The sequence below is a fragment of the Protopterus annectens genome, chromosome 2.part1 (assembly GCF_019279795.1).
Source record: "Protopterus annectens isolate FY-2018-M chromosome 2.part1, PAN1.0, whole genome shotgun sequence".
Taxonomy (NCBI): domain Eukaryota; kingdom Metazoa; phylum Chordata; order Ceratodontiformes; family Protopteridae; genus Protopterus; species Protopterus annectens.
The window spans coordinates 1,809,038,291-1,809,059,908 of NC_056729.1; the positions used below are offsets into that span (position 1 = coordinate 1,809,038,291).

A 21,618-nucleotide genomic window follows, 5' to 3' on the forward strand; every position below is an offset into this window, starting at 1 on the left:
ATGGCATCTGTTTGAGCCCTTTGATCCTCTTGGTGAGGTACTTTTGGGGTCTTTCCAGTTGCTGCAGGTGTCTGGTAAGGTACATCCCAAAAGGGGCATTGTACTCAATTATGAGCCTGATGAGGGATGAATAAAGAGGCACAATGACCTCCCCTTGTGGTTGTCAAATGAGAGATTGCTATCAACTTTGGTCCCCAGGTCCCTAATTACTTCTTCTGTACTTAATGGATTACCACCTATGTGGTAATTTGTGGGCACTTTGTTTTTGCCAAAGGGGATGACTATACACTTTTTGGCATTTAGCTTGAGGCCATGGCTCTGGCACCAGTTGTCTGTTTCTATGAGGCCCTTTTGGAGGATGCTTGTGTCGGCTGGAGAGTCGATTATGGTGCCCAGTTTGCAGTCATCTGCGAACTTGGTCAGCCACAGTCCTTCCGTGTTGGCCTGTACCTCTGAGAAATATATACCGAACAAGAGAGGTCCAAGGACTGAGCCTTGTGGGACGTCACTTGTAACTGGTTTGGAGTCTGACATGGTTCCAGCAATTCTAACCATGTGGGTTCTGTCCTTGAGCCAGTTTGCAGCCCATCTAGTGACATAGGGGTTTATATTTAAGCTGGTGAGCTTATCTATAATGCCCGAGTGGGGTATTGTATCGAAGGCTTTTGCAAGGTCCAGGTAGGCTGTGTGGACCACCTTCCCCTCGTCAATGGCCTTGGTGACTGTTTCAAAGAAATTGACCAGGTTTAAGAGGCAGGATCTGCCCTTAACAAAGCCAAACTGGGTAGGATCCAGTGTGTGTGTAGGTCCCCAATATCTTTATTTATGAGGTCCATGATGATCCTTTCCATAGCTTTGTAGACCAAGCTAGTCAGGCTTATGGGGCGATAGTTTCCAGGATCCATTGAGGCACCACCTTTGTGGAGAGGGACCACTGTTGCTGTACGCCACTCTTTGGGTACATATCCTGTAGTAAGGCTGAGATTGAACAGTAGTTTTATGATGTTCATCGTGTTATACTGCTGCAGTCATCACACTTGGGTTATCCTGCTGTCAGGCGGTCCCGCAGTCGGCCGAATCCCAGAGTCTTGGTCCGGCGTCGGTTGTCGTCACTTCTTCCCTGACGTCAGTGCGACAGGGGTATAAAAGAGGCAGCCGTCGCCATTTTCTTCAGTCTTTCTTGCCGAGCGGTGCCCGAAGCAGAAGCAGTTCGCAAGTGCCGGTCGGCTAGCTCCAGAGATTTTCGAATCGAATTTCAGCCCGAAGTCTTCTCTAAAGCGAAGTACCCCGTTGGGGAAACTTTTCTTGCCTCAGACTGATGTCAGACAAAGTTAATAATTGCATTTCTTGTGGGAAGCAAATACCTTATAATGATTTTCATTCTTATTGTATTCCTTGCCTAGGCCAGACCACGACGTCCCTGGTTGTCGGTTTTGTGCTAGGTTCAACAAACGTACAATCAAGCGTCGGGCAGAATTCGACATTATTTTGGCAGAAAATTTAACTATAGCATGTCGTCAGAGCAACCAACATCAGCAATGACTAAAAAACGCAAGGATAAGGACAGGCAACCAAGGCCAAGACCAGATACCGAGGCCTCAGCAAGGCCTGCCGCCGGTTCTCCGGTTTTCAGTGAGGCGCCTACGCAGCCCCTGACTACCGCTGATTTAGAAATTCTGACGGCCTCCCAGACTGAATCAGCTGGGCCTCAGGAGCCAGTTCCATCTCACCCCTCGGACGCCAACCCTGACGGTGATCTGGAGATTTTGGACAGGCCTTCGGTTTCTGAAGGTGTCTTCAAACCGACAGCTATTTCTGTTAAGTCTTATGCTAAACTTAAAGCCCCCTTAAAAGTTAGGAAACTGGGTCCACAGACCCCCCCACAGGCCCCTATGCCTAAAAAACAGATGCTCAAGATGGTTGAGGATTTATTTACCCTTATCAGGGGTTCCCAACCCCCTCCTGACAAAAGGCCTAGACTGGAGGAAGATTATCCTTCCTCTGACCAAGCATCCATTTCCTCAGCTAACTCTGAGGACCAGGATTATTCCTTCCCTCCTTATGAAGACTCAGATGCTGAATAGTCCATTCCCTCTGTCTCCCCCCCCCGAAGACTACTCTTTTGGGGAAACTTTACACACCATGAGGGAACACTTCCACTGGGAAGGCCAAGATTACTCTGACTCTAAGAAAAGAGTCCGTGAGTTTCTTCTTCTTCCACAGCATAGAACCCTTGCAATTCCTCCAGTTTTAGACATTTTGGATGATGTCTACACCGAATCTAGTCTAAACCCAGACTCCTTACCTCTTGCACCAGCTAAACCAGACAGACACTACCAAGTTCCTGATTCTCATAAGTTTCTATATAAAAGCCCTGTTGCAGACCCCAAAACCATTTCCCAGGGTCCCAAAGGGGTTAAGGCCTCTACTGCTAAGAATCCACTACCTTCTGAAAGAGATTCCAGAGCATTAGAACGATGGGGGAAGAAAGTGTATACGCCTGCCACTTTGGCCATGAGGGCCTTAAACTGCCAATTCCACATGCTAAAATACCAGCAGTACTTGATTACACAGTTAAAGCAGAAAATGATCCCTCAGACAGATCAACCTGATTTCAAAGAGATGCAGGATTTGCTGCATGCAGCAGAACAGGTGGGAAAGCATACCTTACAGTGTGGTTTTGATTCATTGGAAGCCTCATGTAGAGCATGCTTGACTAAAAGAGCAAGCCTTACCAGAACATGTCAAAGCAAAGTTATTGGATGCTCCATTGCAGAAAGATGTGTTATTTGGTGTCAAAGCAGAGGAAGTCTTAAAGAAAATGGAAGAAAAGGCAAAATCTATGCAGACAGTCAAAGATTTTTTACAGGTACAACCTTCTCGTTTCAGCAGAAACTGGCCATCAAAAAACTAGTCCTTTCCTGCATCAGACAGACCCCAAAGGGGTAGGTACAGACGCCCAAGGGGCAGAGGCCAGCCACAAGGTTCTTTCAGGCCTAGACAATGGCATACAACAACTCAAATAGGTAGAGACTAAAGATCTCAACCCTTCAGGAAACAAACACAATGACTTTCCTCTTCGCCTGCCAAGCAAAATTGCCCTGGCAGCACCTTTGGGAGGAAGACTGGCTCTATTCCCACAAAATTGGTGCATCATAACAAAGGACAAATGGGTTCTGGATATTATTACCCGAGGCTACAGATTTCATTTTCACACTTTACCACAGATCAGAGGCATGCCAAATCTGCTTCCAAACCAATGGGCAGAGGCACAAACGCAAATTTCAGCTCTCATGGATATGAAAGCAATTCAAAAGGTACCTACAAAGGAGCAAGGTCAAGGTTTTTACTCAAGACTATTTCTAGTACCAAGAAAGGACAAAGCCTGGAGACCCATTGTAGACCTCTCAATTCTAAACACATACCTGGAGGTACCCAAATTCAAAATGCTCACACTACAGCAGCTTCTTCCCATGCTGGGCAAGGAGTCTTGGCTGGTAACATTGGACCTCAAAGAGGCATACCTGCATGTCCCTATCAGACAAGATTGCAGAAGATACCTCAGATTTTTGGCAGGTACAACACATTATCAATTCTCTGCATTGCCCTTTGGCTTATCTACTGCGCCCAGAGTATTTACGAAATGCCTGGCATCAGTAATTGCATACTGCAGACAACGAGGAATACAAATCTATCCATATCTGGACGACTGCCTGATCCAAGCAGACAACAAGGACATTCTATTACAGCATCTGGCATTTGTAACAAAGCTGCTAAGTTGCCTTGGGTACACAGTAAACAAAAAGAAGTCAAAGCTAATACCCTCACAAGAGATAATATTCCTGGGTGCCAGCTTAAATACAACGGCCCAGATGGCTTACCTCACGCCAGACAAACAAAAACAACTGACTCAATACTTCAAAAAGATGGCAACTTTTACCCAGCTCACTGCAAGGAAAATCCTGCAGGCATTGGAGTTCCTGGCATCCAGCATTCATCTAGTTCCATATGCAAAGCTGCATATGAGGAAATTACAATGGTACCTGAAAAGTGTATGGACTCAACACAGGCACAGCCTCGAAACAAGTATACCTCTCATTCCTTGCCTTCAAAAAGAGTTCCTATGGTGGGCTCAAGCATGTCAAATAAACAACGGTCTTCCTTTTGTCTTACCTCCAGCAAACCAAACTATGACAACAGATTCTTCAGACTACGCCTGGGGAGCACACATGGCAGGACAGTGCATACAGGGCAAATGGTCTGCAAAACAAATGCATCTACACATCAACCAAAAGGAGATGCTAGCTGTGCAAAATGCACTGACAGCATTCAAGGACCTCTTGCTTCCAGGACAACTACTAATAAGGACAGACAACACCACAGTTATGTGGTACATAAACATACAGGGAGGAACACACTCCTATCCTTTATGCAGACAGGCAATGACCTGGTGGAACACAGCATTGACTTACCAAGTACAACTGCAAGCACAATTCCTGCCAGGAAAGGAAAACATATTGGCAGACGAATTAAGCAGAAATATGGCAGGTCCGCACGAGTGGAGACTACACCCACAAGTATTTTCAATGATAACTCAAAGGTGGGGACGCCCAGACATAGATCTATTTGCCTCCCCCAACAATTGCCAACTACAGAAATTTTGCACAAGGACTTATCATTCCCTAGCCTGGAAAGTGGACGCTTTATCATTCAGTTGGACAGCATTGACAGTCTATGCCTTCCCACCACTACCTCTATTGACCAAGGTATTACTGAAAGTCAGATCAGAGAGACCACAAATGATCCTCATTGCTCCGGACTGGCCACGTCAGCACTGGTACCCATTACTAAGGAACTTGACTCACAGCCCTCCATGGATCTTACCTCAATTCCCACTTCTGTTGACTCAGCAAAACTCTCAGATCCTTCACAGTCAGCTCAGGACTTTAAATTTAGCTGCATGGAGAATACCTTGAATTTTCAATCAACACTTCTCTCAAAGGATGTCCTGAATGTCATTTTGGAGGCCAGGAGGCCCAGCACCAGAAAAACTTACTCAGACAAATGGAAAAGATTTTGTGCATGGCACCAGGCTAAAGGCCAAAATTCTGGGATACCAAACATTCCTCAAATACTGCAATACTTAACTGAGATGCTACACAAAGGCCTTTATTTCTCATCCATTAAGATCCATGCTTCGGCCATTTCAGCTCAATATAATACGGATCCTCCCATATTCTCACACCCTTTACTAAGGCAGTTTCTCAGAGAGGCTAAGAATATAAGACCCCCCAGAAAACCCCCAACGCCAGCTTGGGACCTCAACTTCGTTTTAGAAAAATTAACACTGCCTCCTTTCGAACCAGCCTTTTCAGCAGAACTACAATACTTGTCATGGAAAACAGCTCTGTTGCTGGGTATCACCTCAGCACGCAGGGTCTCAGAACTACAGGCACTCATGGCAGTGGAACCTTTCATCATTTTCCATCAGGACAGAATCTCTTTATGAACTAACCCTACCTTTATGCCAAAGGTAGTATCCAGTGTGGCTTTGAATCAAACCATTCATTTACCCACCTTTTATCCAAACCCCCAGAATAAAGGAGAAAAACTCCTTCACTCTTTGGACATTCACAGACAGCTACATTACTATTTGGATAAGACAAAGACCTTCAGAAAAACTGACCAACTCTTTGTATCCTATGCTGCAGGTTCACAAGGAAAGGCTATTTCAAAACAGACCATCTCCAAATGGATAGCACATTGTATCCGCTTTTGCTACTCGCACCATGGGAAAGCAGTGCCTGTTAATATTAGGTCCCATTCTACCAGGGCTACAGCAACCTCAGCAGCCTTTCTCAGGGGGTTCCAACCAAGGACATTCTGGAGGCAGCTACTTGGAGTTCAGTGCACACCTTTACCAAGCACTACCACCTTCCATTATACTCAAAAAACAGAGTTGGTTTTGCCACTGCAGTTCTGCAGGGCATCCTAGCTTCGCCTAACCCAGTTTAGTACCAGCCACCCATCCATAGCTTTGGGATTCAACCCAAGTGTGATGATTGCAGCAGTATAACACGATTAACATAGTACAGTTTTGTACCTACCATAAATGTAGATGTTCGAGTGTATATACTGCTGCAGTCCAGGTTACCCTCCCACCATCCCCTCTACATACCAGGGTGTTACTTATAACTCCATGTACATCAATCAATTGGATGCATGTCTATATGGTGTATTTGCTAACAGCTACTACTATTGTTTATCTACTAAGGTATTTTTGCATAGTTGTTTGGATTGCCTTCCTAGTTGGGGGCACCTGGCATCTGGGGCAAGAAAAACTGAAGAAAATGGCGTCGGCTGCCTCTTTTATACCCCTGTCGCACTGACGTCAGGGAAGAAGCGACGACAACTGACGCTGGACCAAGACTTTGGGATTTGGCGGACTGCGGGACCACCTGACGGCAGGATAACCCAAGTGTGATGACTGCAGCAGTATATACACTCGAACATCTACATTTATGGTAGGTACAAAACTGTACTTTTAGGTTTAGCTCTTCTTGGAGTTCATGTAGGACGCAGCCCGGGACACCGTCTGGTCCCATTGATGCTGTGTTTTTTGCTTTGGAGAGGGCAGCTCTTACCTGAGCATCTGAGATGTCAGGGGGGGCAGCACTCTGCTGGGATAGATATTTGCCCTTTTGGTGGGGGGGGGGAGGGAGTTTGCGCTGAACCTGTCAGCTAGGATGTTGGCAATGTCTGTGGGTTCAGTGTATTTTTTGTCATTTTGGACTAATTCTGAGCATATCTGGGAATTCCCACCCAGGTTCCTAACATAACTAAAGAAAGCCTTGTGATTATCCTTAGTGTCCTGTGCAGTTTTTCTCTCGAGGCTGGCCTTAGACGATTTTATGAGTGCCTGTAGTTTTTTGCTAATACTGATCAGAGATGCCTTCCCTTTTTGGGATTTTGCTCTGTCATGTAGTAGCTTCCTCCTTCTATTGTATAGTTTGTTTATGGCTGGGGTCCACCAGACAGGACGCCTGCTTTTGGAGGATTGGGTCTTGGTTTTATTTAGGATTGCATGATCCATGCATTCCTGAAGGTGTTCATAGAATGCGTTTATAAAGGATTCTGCGGTCTGGGACGTATTTTCCACAGGCCCGGGGGCTTTGAAGGATTCCACCTCGGTTTTGAGGAGTGTGAAATTTGCTTTATAGAGAAGTTTTTCACTGTGGTTTTCTGGGCAGGGGGTGGGGTCGGGATGTGAATATCCAGTGAGATTAGTTTATGGTCTGATCTTACCAGTGAGGGATATACTTCTGGTCTGGAGCATAGAGTCCCCATGTTGGTGATGATCAGGTCCAGTATGTTTTCCCCTCTTGTGGGAGTGCTAACAAGTTGTTCCATAGCATTTGAGTTTATAAATTCCAGGAACCTTTGGGCTAGGGTGTTGGAGCTAGAGTAATGCTCCCAGTCTATGTTTGGGTAGTTGAAGTCGCCCAATATAATGGTGCTTGGAGAGACCTTCATATTTTCCAGTGTTCTCAGGAAGGCCGAGTGGGGTTCCTGGGTTTGGGTGGGTGGTCTGTAGCAGGCTATAAACTGGAAGGCAGTTTTACCCACTGTTAGTTGCACATGGATAGTCTCTGATGCTTCGTGCTGTGCCACCAACCTGGAGGTGTGGGTATCTTTGAAGAATATTGATACTCCCTCTCCTTTTGTGGTTCGGTCCAAGTTTTGGGGCGAAAAGCATGGTATGAGATATAACCTGGTAGTGCTGGGGTGCTCTCGAACCTTGAACCAGGTTTCTGTTACTGCACAGATATCGATGTTCTCCATGCTAAGGAGAGTTTCGAGTGCATGCATCTTGAGGTTTAGACTTCTGGCGTTGAGTAGCATTACTCTTAGTTTCTTATCCCTTGTGATACCTATGGAGGTGGGTTTGTCTTTTGAGCCTTGCCTAAAAAAGGCACTATGGGGGTAGCAAGAGCCTTTGCCAATATCCGAAAGCCCAGGGGTGACAGGTGCAAGCCGTCCCTAGCGAAGCATCGTGGCTTGTCGAGCATTTCATCCCAGGCTGACAGGCATGGGACCCCCTTTGAATGACACCAATACTTAAGCCAATTGTTGAAATTAATCATCTTGTCTTCATATTGTGGCATCATTCTTGGTGAGGGTAAGATGCTACTCAAGGTCAGGGTCATACCAGCCTGGGCTACATGCTCAGAGAGCTCCTCTATGTCTATTTTCATGTAGTCCAGGGAGGTACGTCTCAGGTCATTCACACCAGCATGGACAATGACAGAGTCATATTTGTACTTGCCTTGGAGTGACCTGAGTGCTTGTGTTATGTAGCGGATCCTAGCGCCCGACAGGCAGCTCACCGTGACCTTCTCCTTGTTCAGCCTGGTGAGCGGGACGTCAGTGTGCCTGATGATAGAGTCACCTATTACAAGTGTATCAGGTGTGTTGTTTAGCCTTAAGGGCTGTGACTGTTCGGCACACTGGCTTTGTGAGCTATGTGTTGCACGTGTTTTGTTTTGGGGTAGCGGTTGCTTGGGTGTCTGCTTTGGAGGTCTCTGCTGCTTAGGCAGATTTTTATTTAAAGCCTCCGAGTATGTTTTTGTGTGTTTGTGTTTGGTTTGCTGTCGTGGTAGGTCTATATGAGACTGGAATTGTAGTGAGTGCGGTTTCCTTCTCCTTCTGACTGGTTATGCCAGTACTGAGTTGAGAGAGCTTAGCTTCCAGTTTGGCTATATGGTTGCATCTCTCACATGTGTTGGAATTTGTTGGGAGGAGGAGAGGGTTGTCTGTGTACATGAGGCAGTTGTAACATTGCCTCAAGATTCCCAGATTCACCAGCTGGACCGGAGAGGAGATTGACAACTGACCTTTGGACATGCTAGAATAGTATTGGGAATTCCTTTGTAATTGAAAAAAGGGCCAATGGGGAACAAGGTACTCAAGGGGAGTTTGTGAGGGTGTAGTGCTTTTAATTTTTTAGTGCTGACTTGTATATGTCAGGTAACTTAAATGCAATGTGTTACAGGTAACTTAAATGGAAAAACGACAAACAGTAACTTTCTTTCAAGTGAAACAAGGAAATAAGTACAGTAAGCAGTGCAGATATCACTAACTAGGGATCCACAGAAGCGCTGAAAAGCCGCGTTTTAGGTGGAATTAGCGTTTCAGGGAAATAACAAGCAAACAAACAACAAGCAAACAAACAAAGCTAGATTCAGCAGGCCTGGATCTAGTCTATGCTACCGCAAACAAGGTGTACCAATTTCAGTAAGAAACAGTTCAAATATGCAGGCACTATAAGCCTTTAACCAGAAATTCCCAGCTCAGAAGGGCAGAGTCCAGCCTCTCCTCCCACAAGAGTGCAGACCACGAACCTTCTTAATGTAAAATAACTGGCCTGAAGCCAAGTGCTTAAACCAGAACTAATACACTTTTAGAATAACAGACACTGAGCCCTCAATCAGCAGTTCCCAACTTAGAAGGATGGAAGCTGCCTGTCCTGCCACCATAGTGCGGGCCACAAACCTTCCTAATGTAAAACAACTGGTCTGAAGCCCAAGTGCTTAATCCAAAAGACTTAGAATGATAGCTACACTTTAATCAAGTTACTACCAAGCAGTAATAAATACAATTGAATACTTTAAAGAATGCCTGGATTAGTGCTCAAGTTATACAAACAAAGCTAGATTCAGCAGGCCTGGATCTAGTCTATGCTAAACCAGAATTAACACACTTTTAGAACACAGACACTGAGCCCCTCAATCAGCAGTTCCCAACTTAGAAGGATGGAAGCTACCTGTCCTGCCACCACAGTGCAGGCTACAAACCTTCCTAATGTAAAACAACTGGTCTGAAGCCCAAGTGCTTAATCCAAAAGACTTAGAATGATAGCTACACTTTAATCAAGTTACTACCAAGCAGTAATAAATACAATTGAATACTTTAAAGAATGCCTGGATTAGTGCTCAAGTTATACAAACAAAGCTAGATTCAGCAGGCCTAGATCTAGTCTATGCTACAGCAAACATGGTGTACCAATTTCAGTAAGAAGCAGTTCAAATATGCAGGCACTATAAGCCTTTAACCAGAAATTCCCAGCTCAGAAAGGCAGAATCCAGCCTCTCCTCCCACAAGAGTGCAGACCACGAACCCTCTTAATGTAAAATAACTGGCCTGAAGCCCAAGTGCTTAAACCAGAATTAATACACTTTTAGAATAACAGACACTGAGCCCTCAATCAGCAGTTCCCAACTTAGAAGGATGTAAGCTACCTGTTCTGCCACTACAGTGCAGACCACAAACATTCTTAATGTAAAACAACTGGTCTGAAGCCCAAGTGCTTAAACTAAAAGGCTTAGAATGAGTTACACCAAGCAGTAATAAATACAATTGAGTACTTTTAAGATGACGCAAAAGCAAAATAAAGTAGGAAGAAACACAAATACAGTAAAATCAGATAACATTTTTTTTTTCACAACTGAACTTCTTAGGTAACAGAAGGTTGAAACCTGAGACAGCTTTTAAGAAAGAAATCTCAAAAAAAATGAAGTGCTTAGTCTAAGCTGTAGTCCAGGTGACCTCAGTCAGCCAATGACCTCAGACAATTCTCTCTCACTGAAATGCCTGATGGCTTTGGCTAAACCAAGATGTCCCTGAATATGTGCTCAGACACACAGCCTCCACAAACACTAGGCCCAAATACAAGCTGAATATGGAAATGCTACAAATATCCCCACTACTTAGAACAAACTGCAGAAATGTTTCTCACAGCTGAAAAGCAGCAGTGAGCCTTTAAATGAAAGTTTTAAACAGCTAAAGGAGCCTCTGGAAAAAAGAGTTTAACTGTAACAAGTTATCAGAAACAAACAACGCAGCAGATGCTTAATAAAAGTGGACAATTTCCAGTTAATACCTCACACACAGTGAAACTAGCTAGAAAAATACAAAGTACACAAAGTGCTATAAATAACAAAGAAATAAAGAACAAAATAAACAAAAAACAGGATACTTAATGTTATATATTATAGCTCCGAGTTTCCTCAGTGTCCTTCCTTCGATTAGCTCAGTGTGAATAATGCCCCCACCCCACCCTATCAGTGAGGCATCCGTGGTCACTGAGGCAACTGGTGGGGACTGAATGAAGGGTCTGCCCTGAGTCACTAGAGGGGAGACCATCCACCAGGAAAGGTGTCTTTTGCATGCTTCTGTAATCATGATCATATGAGACATGGGGAGCTGTTCGAAGGACTACTGTGTGAATAGAAGCCACTGAAGGATTCTCATGTGAAAACGGGCCAGGAGTATCAGAAAAATTGCTGCTGCCATAGAGCCTAGAGTTTGAAGGACATACCTGACTTGTACCCTTTTGCACTGCATGAGGAATTGAAACTGCTAGTGAATTGTGGACACCCTGTCCGAAGGTAGCTTTGCGTACATGCTCCTTGTGTCTAAGTCTGCTCCTATATAAGTAATAGATTGACAGGGCAACAAGGCAGATTTTTCAAAATTTATAGTAATGCCTAGCTGAGAGCAAATTGAAATTGTGTAGTTCCTGGCTTGAAGAAGTTGCTGCCTGGTAGTAGCAGTGAGGAGCTAGTCGTCTTGATATGGAAACACCTGGAATCCTTGACGTCTCAGGTGAGCCGTGACCACTGCCATACATTTGGTGAACACCCTGGGGCTATGGTGAGACGAAAGGGCAGAGCTCTGAACTGGTAATGACTGGCTCCCAGCCTGAAGCGAAGGTACCTCCTGGAATGTCTGTCCATCTTGATATGATAGTACGCATCCTGGAGATCTATGGAGCACATCCAGTTGTCCTGACCCAGAAAGGGTAGAATGGACTGTAGCGTGACCATCCAAAACTTTGTTCTTTGAACAGACTTGTTCAGTCTGCTGAGATCCAAAATAGGTCTCCAGTCCCCTGTCTTTTTTGGTACCAAAAAGAACCTTGAGTAAGTTCCGGATTCGTATTGGTCTGTCGGGACTTCCTGGATGACTCTTTTTTTTTTTAGTAGTTTTGAAACTTCTATAACTGCTTGGTCCCTCAGATTGCATGGAACATCGGGGGGGACTTGCGTGACGGTAAAGGGGGTTGAAAGAATGGGATTCTGTAACCTCCGGATATGATTGAATGTACCCATTTGTCTTGCGTTAGGTTTAGCCAGGCCTTTGGGTACATTGAAAGTCTTCCCCCGACTGCCTCCAGAGGTGGACAGTTGGGCAGCACTTTAGGGATGTTGGAAGGGCTTGTCAGAGAAAGATTCTCTGCTGCCCTGATTCTGCGGACCCCCTCTGCCATGAGGGCGGCGTCTGTTATTATTATTTCCTCCTCTGCCCCTGGAGGAAAAATCACCACGTGTGTCAGGCAAAGCTCCCTGGGATTTGCGAAACCACATTTTCCCACTCTTCTGACCTTTGGGGTGTGGTCTGGAAGGAGTGGAAAAACAGACTCCCACGACAGAGAGAGTCTTGCCTTCCTGCTCACACCTAGTGAGACTGTCTTTCACCTGTGGTCCAAAAAGAAAGGAACCGTCAAAGGGAGTGTTGGTGAATGACACTCTAAAGGGTTCCGCAAAGTTACACAGCTGCATCCATGCATGTCTCCGAAGTGCCACACCTGTGCCTGTGGCTCTACTCGCACCATCGGCTGCGTAGGAAATGAGCCTCATTGAGGAGTTGACTACTGAGTTAAGGGGTTGCCAGCTGAGAAGCCACTTTAGCCTGAGCCCGTTCAGCTTATGGATCCTGAAGGGTATCTCCGAGCTCTTTCAGGAGATCCCTCCCAAGCCTGGTGAAATGGCATAAGTAGTTCAGTGACCTCATGGAGGTCGCTGAAGCAAACATTCACTTCCCGTATCTATCCATGGTCCTGGACTCCTTGTTAGGAGGATGGACAGAGGAAGAAGTTTCCGGTAACTCCTTTTTAGTGGCTGCTCCTACCACCATTGCATCCATGGGAACACCCTTAGCAAGGAACTACCTGTCTGGGGGAGCAGTGCTAAACTTGCTTGGCCTCCTCGGGGTTGGTTCCACTGCATCTGGGGCTGACCAAGCCCTTTGAGCCACCACTGACATTAGTGGATCGAAGGGCAGAGAAACCCAGGAGGTGGAAGGTTGGGAACCAAACACATCCAGGAATATGGATTCATCCTCGGTAGGGGCAAGGGTATTCCAGTTCCCCCTCTGTTTAAGCATTTCTAGGATGTCCGCAAAGGAAACATCTTCAGAGGGGGATCTTGGGGACCCTTCCGATTCATCCAAATCAGTATCCGAAGTGACAGACTCGGGGGAGTCAATGTGCTTCCTCTTGCAATTCTTCTTCCGAGGGGGCTCCTCTGAATGATCAGGGGAGGCCTCGGAGGAAGAGGAAACACCCAATGGGGTGGTCTGGAGCGCTGGTTCCCCACACTTGGGGTCTGGAGGAGGGACAGAGGTTGACGCAGGCACTACGGAGGACGGAGCCAGTGGGGTCGAAGGTGGAGCTGACTGGGAGGCCAGCACACTCCTCATGACATCAAAGGCGTCCCTGCCACGATGCAGAGAAGGCTCCGAGGAGACCGGAATCCTCCTCCGCACCGAGGGAGACGGCTCCGAGGCCAGTGTAGGAGCCGAGCTCACCTGCGCCGATGCTCCAAGAGGGAGAGCGGGGTCGGACAAGGGTCTGATGCCACTCGCCCCCACGGAGCCGACGAGGGAGTCTTGGTGCCCAGATCCCTCGATGGAAGGCACCATCTATGGGACCAGAGCCAAAGGAGAAATCGTAATCGGAGCTGACGGTTCAACGACTCGAACCCCAATAAACTCCGGCTCCGAGCTCAGTGGAGTCGGAGGAGGAACATCGATAGAAATGGATGGAGCCGACACCTGATGAGGAGGGCTAGACAACATTTTGGCCAGTGCCTGCGACTTCAACAACCTACTGACTACTCTCTCCACATCGTGGTCTGAGAGCCTAGAGGACTGAGAGCATTTCTCCCCGGGCCTCCGCTGAAAACAGGCTCTGTGGAACCTAGTCGGACTTTCCCGGTCAACAAATGATAAATAAAATAAAATAAAATGTGAAGCTCTATGACCACGGTCACTCTGCAAAAGGGGAGACCGAGGAGCCGAATTAATGGAGTCTAGCGAAGGGGACCTCCCCCTTTTTTGGGTCCTTGACGGCTCCGAGGGTACTAATGGAGCCGACGAGGAAACAGTCTCCTCGGTTCCAGCCGGGACCGAAGAGGTAGTAGGCAAGGTTGGGGCCAATGACGGCTCCGAACTGGGAGCCGACGATTTGGCCGGTTTAGGGGATTTCACTGGCTGAGCCTTGACCGGTGAATCCTGAGGCTTGAGAAGACCTCTCAAAATAAGTTTATTCTTGCGCTCCTGCAAAACTCTTGGGCTAAATGCATGGCAGATAGAACAAGAGTCCTACAGGTGCACTGTGCCTAGGCAATAGATGCAAGAAGTGTGGCCATCTGTCAGAGACATCTACTAAAAGCATGAGTCACACTTCTTGAATCCCAACACTTTGGATTCTTTAGACATACCCTGTCAAAAAAGAAATCACAACTCTAAATTACTTTGGCCAACAGGCCAGCACATTAAGAAGTAAAAACAGAACACTACCACAAAAAACGCAATATAAGATAGATTTTTTTTTTTTTTTTTTTAAGACTAGGGAGCCCCTAACTCAAACGGCTACCTAACCAAAAGTCAAAACACTACTACAGGGGGGAGGAGGAGGGGAGAACTCTCTAATTTAAACGAGTTCTAAGGGGGGGAACTACAATACACTAGCTAAATCTACTAGTTATCGCTGTAATATAACAACAATTACCGTAAAAAAACCCTAATCTGACAAAAAAGGGCAGATTAATAAAGTTATACAAGCCTGAGCCAGTAACCATGAACCTCGCAGCTGAAGCGGCAAATGAGATCTGGGTAGCTAGCGCTAGGCATCATGGGATAAGGGGTAGCCTCGAGCCAGTAAACAGCTCTCGAACTATAGAAGATGGCCAAGTCGGAGCCGAGGATCGGCTCAGATCCCAACAAGCAAGAAACGAAGGCGAGATAGACAACTTAACATCAATAGTTACTGTCATTCCCTGCCTGCAACAGGATTTTCGATTGCTGGCGAAGGCCTGTCACCAGAACAAGGGACAGCCATTCACTCTACCCCCAGCCACACAGACATTCACAACAGATGCATCGGATTATGCCTGGGGAGCCCACATGGCAGGAAGATGTATTCAAGGCACATGGTCCACAAACCAAATGCAGCTACATTTCAATCAAAAAGAGATGCTAGCTGTTCAAAATGCCCTGACAGCCTTCAAGGACCTACTTCATCCGGGACAACTACTGATAAAGACAGACAATACCATGGTCATGTGGTACATAAGCAGGGTGGCACTCATTCCTACCCCCTTTGCAGACTAGCCACAACTCTGTGGGACACAGCATTGACTTACTAAGTACATCTGCAGGCACAATACCTGCCAGGAAAGATAAATACTCTGGCAGACAAACTAAGCAGAAACCTCATGGATCCCCATGAGTGGAAATTGGATCCACAAGTCTTCAACATGATAACAAGGAAATGGGGATGCCCGGACATAGATCTATTTGCCTCACCTCACAACTGCCAACTAAAGAGATTGTGCACAAGGACTTATCACAGACAAGCATGAAAAGTGGATGCCCTATCTTTCAGCTGGAAAAACTAAACAGTATATGCCTTTCCTCCTCTGCCTCTCCTCCCCAAGGTACTCCTAAAGGTCAGACAGGACAGAAGAAGCCAAAAATGATACTAATTGCCCCAGACTGGCCACGCCAGTACTGGTATCCAATCCTAAGGAACTTGTCTCAATGCCCAGTCTGGACCTTACCTCAAGTACCTTATCTACTGTCCCAGCAGAACAGTCCGATCCTGCACAGCCAACTCAAGACCTTAAATCTGGCAGCATGGCGGATAATGTAGTCATACAAAACACACCTCTCACTAAAGCGGTGATGGATGTCATTTTGGAGGCCAGGAGGCCTAGTACTAGAAAATGCTATGCTGGAAAATGGAAAAGATTCTGTGCTTGGAATCAGGCACAAGGAATTGACACAGCAGTACCAAACATTCCTCAGATTTTGCAATACTTGACTGAGATGCTGGACAAAGGCCCATCTTTCTCATCTATAAAAATTCATGCCTCTGCCATTTTGGCTCATTACAATACAGAGCCACCAATCTTTTCTCATCCTTTGTTAAAGCAGTACCTCAGATGGGCCAAAAATTTAAGACCTCCAAGGAGATCACCAACACCTGCATGGGACCTCAATTATGTCTTGGAAAAACTCACCCTGCCTCCATTCGAGCCAGCCGCTGCAGCTGATATAAAGTTTTTATCTTGGAAAACAGCTCTGCTCCTAGCAATAACTTCTGCAAGATGAGTCTCAGAGCTACAGGCACTCATGGCTGTGGAACCTTTTATCATTTTTTATCCAGACAGGGTTTCTCTGAGGACAAACTCGACATGTGGCCCTTAACCAAACTATTCATCTGCCTTCCTTTTATCCAAACCCACAGAATAAGGGGGAGAGAATTCTGCATTCTTTGGACATACACAGACAGCTACATTTTTATTTGAACAGAACCAAAGCTTTCAGAAAGACAGAGCAATTACTAGTGGCATATGCTGCAGGATCACAAGGAAAGGCTATCTCAAAGCAGACTGTTTCAAAGTGGATAAGCCATTGCATACGTTTCTGCTATTCTCAACATGGCAAGCAAGTACCTAAGTGCATTAGGCCACATTCAACCAGAGCAGCAGCCACTTCAGCAGCCTTCCTCAGGGGAGTACCAACCAAAGACATTTTAGAGGCTGCTACTTGGAGTTCAGTGCACACCTTCACAAAGCACTATCACTTACCACTCTACTCTAAATCCAGGGCAGGCTTTGCCACTGCAGTTCTGCAGGGCCTAATAGCCGCCCCTAATGCTATTTAGCTCCAGCCTCCCAACCTTAGCTTTGGGATTCAACCCAATTGTAATGACTGCAACAGTGAAACACAAAGAACATAGTACAGTTGTGTACACTTACCATAAATGTAGATGTTCGAGTGTATTCACTGTTGCAGTCCAGGTTACCCACCCGCCATCCCCCATTTATTTGCTGGAACTTGTCTGTACTTCTCTATTCTATACAACCTATGTGGTGTATTTGCTTGTAGATGAAGGCAAAATATATACTTTGGTGCATGCATGTTTTTTAGACATATTTTTAGCGTACCCTTTTGGGGGCACCTGACATCTAGGGCAAGAAAAACTGAAGAAAATGGCATTGGCTGCATCTTTTATACCCCTGGCGCACTGACGTCAAGGAAGAAGCGACAGCAACCGACGCCGGACCTAGACTTTGGAATTCAGGCCGACTGAGGGTAGCCTGCCAGCAGGATAACCCAATTGTAATGATTGCAACAGTGAATACACTCGAACATCTACTTTTATGGTAAGTGTACACAACTGTACTTTGTGTACACTTACCATAACTGTAGATATTCGAGTGTATTCACTGTTGCAGTCCTGGGTTCCCTCCCTCCAACCTCCTTCTCTCTCTCTCTCCCCTGTCTGTGTATATTACTCACCCCTTACAGGGGTATTGGTATTGGTATTTACTTTTTACTGGTGGTGATTTCCCACCATAGCTTAGCTCCCTGTTGGAGGGCTCCTGACATTTGGGGCAAGAAAAACTGATGTAATGGCGTCGGCTGCCTGTTTTTATACCCCTGGTAACCTGACGTCAGTCATGGAGCGACAGCAACCGACGCAGAAATACTAAGTCTCTGGTATTCGGGCCGAATGAGGGCTACCTGCAGGCAGATAACCCAAGTGTGATGATTGCAACAGTGAATACACTTGAACATCTACATTTATGGTAAGTGTACACAACTGTACTTTCCCTGACTACTTACTAAAGCAAGACAAGCTGATGTGTGCTGAGTGTCTTACCACTGCAAAAGCCAGATGATGTCTGTCTTTGTCTGTGTGGATGTGTGAGATATATATCTTGTCAGAAATCTTTCCTGTCAAGTTCCGAAGTGCTGCTGGAAGAGTTCCAAAGAAACCAGATACTGGTTAGAGGATGGCATCAGCTGTAGTCACCTGACTCTGGTACAGTACACTCAGAGCTTTGCTAAGATCTGAAAGCTATAACACAATTTCAAACTTTCCACCCTTCCGTGCTTCTCTGATGAACATACACATTTGATCAGTTACAATACAACCTAATAAACATGCATGCATTATTTCTGTCCAGCAGGACCTACTGTTGATGCATTTTTAACACAAGTAACTTTACAAATATATATTTTAACTCAAACATTTGTACAAGTCAGGGTGATGGTCAAATAACATAAAATTCTTTACAAAACTCCAGCCAGCTATGCTGGCATATGTACATATGTACTGCCCCACTCTCCCTGGCACAGATGACACCACCTCATAACATTGCAACTTGTTTCATGCTATTGGATTTCCTTAGGGTAGAGTTGTTAGACATTCAGCAGCTTCACATTAAAGGTAGTAGTTTTGTCACTGGTTGTTTTTTTTTTAATTGTGATGAAACACTTTGCTTGCTGGGAAACATTCCGGGGAGTATTTGAGCTTTGGAGGTAATGTGTAAAATGATAAATGTTTTATATGTCAGTGGGTGGCATATGTGGGTTTTCATGTTATGGTTCTCCAAAAGTTTGACTGGGGCTATTGGGAAATACTGCTTATTTGAACATTGTGTGATTGCTACTAAACAGAAAGTAAAAGAAGTTATTAAGATGTGGCTTTTTTGAAAGACCTTGTCAGTTTTTAACACTTTTTCTCATTCTTGAACAGGTGTAAAGTATGCCCTCTAACCTTCTTTACCAAGTCAGAAATGCAAATTCATTCCAAGTCTCATACAGAGGCCAAACCCCACAAGTGCCCGCATTGTTCTAAATCATTTGCCAATGCCTCTTACCTGGCACAACATTTGCGTATCCACCTTGGTGTGAAGCCATACCACTGCTCATATTGTGAGAAAACTTTCCGTCAGCTGTCTCACCTTCAGCAGCATACCAGGTAGGTGTTTGATGTGTTGGCCTGAAAGCTGCATGTTTTGTCTATTGTTGCTGATCCACAAAGAGTACGTTATAAGGTCATTTGGTGGTATTACTTAGTACGTGGATGGAGCAGAATATATAGAGGAATCATAGATAGTCTGTAAGTTACGATCATAGCAACATTATAATTCCATCTCACTGAAAATGTGCTCATAAGAACTACTAGGCTAGCTACCCTTTTGAGCAATTTTAAGCCTAGTCAGTTTCTTTTTTGGTGCTTGAATTAACATGTTCCATTTGGTGTTGTTGGCCTTACCCATCCCTTGGTTGATAATTATATACTACTCCTGATGAGAGTAATTAGGATCATACCAGAGATAATTTGAGGGGGACCCATGCATGGGATAAAGCAATTATGTGTTGCCTGTCTCCATTCATGGGGCAGTCCTGAGTTAAATTTTCTTTTTTCCCATAGAGACAATTTTCGCTTGAATATGAACAAGCATGAGCTTTGTTTTATGTGGATGAGGGAACCTGTTCCAGAGCAGTGGTATCCTCTGCGATATATACCTGTTCCTCCAAACAGTTGACTTAAACATATTAATATTTTAGGGAAGAACCGTCATAGGTCTTTTTTGTGTATTTTCTTCTGCTTTCCTTTTAGTGTTTTGTAAACTATGAATTCTAGCCATTCCATTGGGTAGTAACATCTGAGCCAAGATCTCCGAAAACATGCATGCTGACTTCTCTCTATGTTAGAGCAGAGTGGGGCCAAGGGAAAAAAAGAAATTTGCATTGCATGCGCATTCTGACATTTTAGTATGATTGTCTGCTTATAGTGACCACTGACTTAGTGTTATGGGAAAGGGGTGCTACAGATGTTCATCGTGTGACACTGCTGCAGTCATTACACTTGGGTTATCCTGCCGTCAGGCGGTTCCCCAGTCGGCCTGAGTTCCAAAGTCTTGGTCCGGTGTAGGTTGCTGTCGCTTCTTCCCTGACAGTGCGCCAGGGGGGTATAAGATGTAGCCAACGCCATTTTCTTCAGTCTTTCTTGCCACGCGGTGCCCGAAGCAGAAGCAGTTCGCAAGTGCCGGTCGGCCGACTTATGAGATTTTCATACCGAATCCAGAACCGAAGTCTTCTAAAAAGATAAGTACCCCATTAGGGAAGCTTTTTCTTGCCTCAGACCAATGTCAGTAAAAGTTAATAATTGTATTTCTTGTGGGAAGCAAATACCTCATAAGGATTTCCACTCCTACTGTATCCCATGCCTAGGCCCTGACAACGGCATCACTGATTGTCGGTTTTGTGCCAGGTTTAACAAGCGCTCTATTAAACGTCGGTTTGATTTTGCCCGACATTATTTTGGCAGAAAATTTAATTACACTATGCCGTCGGAACTTCCTACAACCGGAATTCATAAAAAGCGGAAGGACAAGGACAGGCATCCGAGGCCCAAGACTGACGACGAGGCCTCTTCTAGGCTGGTTGTCGGTTCTCCGGTTTTCAGCGAGGCGCCTACGCAGCCCCTGACGACCGCTTCAGTAGAACCACAGACTGCCTCCGACTCCCATGAAAAATAAATGTCATATATAGGTTCATTAGTAAATACATGATGATGTATAAAAAAGTATATATATTTTAAATACACAAATTAGATGTGTTAAATATATACATATGAATTATTAATTATGAAATTTAATAAAACATTTGATAAATACGTGGAGCTGGCTGGGCCTTTGGACGCCCCTGCAATTCAAATTACCGAGCTTAATCCTACAGAGGGACCCAAAGTAGCTGAACATTCCACAGCTTCAGAGGGTGTTTACAGACCTACCCAGTTAACAATTAAACTGTCTGTTAAGTCTAAGCCTATCATAAAAGCAAAGAAACAGACACAGCAATCTCCAGGGCAGGCTTCCATGCCTAAGAAACAAATGCTAAAAATGGCCGAAGACCTAATCACCCTGATCAGAGGGTCCCAACCCCCTCCAGATAAAAGGCCCAGACAAGAAGCAGACTATGAATCTTCAGACCAGGTGTCCATTTCCTCTGACTCATCCTCAGACCTATTGTATTCCTTACCCCCTTATGAGGATTCTGATGCTGAGGAATCCATTCCATCAGCCTCTCCGCCTGAGGACTACTCCTTTGGAGAGACCTTACATACCATGAGGGAGCATTTCCATTGGGAAGGCCAGGATTACTCAGAATCCAAGAAAAGGCTCAGAGACTTCCTTTTATTGCCTCAACACAGACCCCTTGCTATTCCGCCAGTGTTAGATATTGTGGATGATGTATACACTGAATCCAGCCTAAACCCTGACTCCTTACCACCAGCCCCAGTTAAGCCAGATAGATATTACAGAGTCCCTGACTCTCACAAATTTCTATACAAAAGCCCTGTTGCTGACCCTGAAACTATTTCTCAGGGACCCAAAGGGATTAAGGCCTCATCAGCTAAAAACCCAGTCCCCTCTGACAGAGATTCTAGAGCATTAGACAGATGGGGCAAGA

At 45.4% G+C, this 21,618-nt stretch overlaps 1 protein-coding gene across 12 annotated transcripts in view; it reads left to right on the forward strand.

Moving 5' to 3' along the window:
- ZNF362 (zinc finger protein 362) overlaps positions 1-21,618 on the forward strand; it is a 984,218-nt gene that overhangs the window by 632,324 nt on the left and 330,276 nt on the right. For all 12 annotated transcript variants that reach the window (XM_044063254.1, XM_044063249.1, XM_044063257.1 and 9 more), the window contains one exon: positions 18,893-19,117. In XM_044063254.1, coding sequence (XP_043919189.1) covers positions 18,893-19,117 — 225 coding nt within the window. The remainder of the gene's footprint in view (positions 1-18,892; positions 19,118-21,618) is intronic.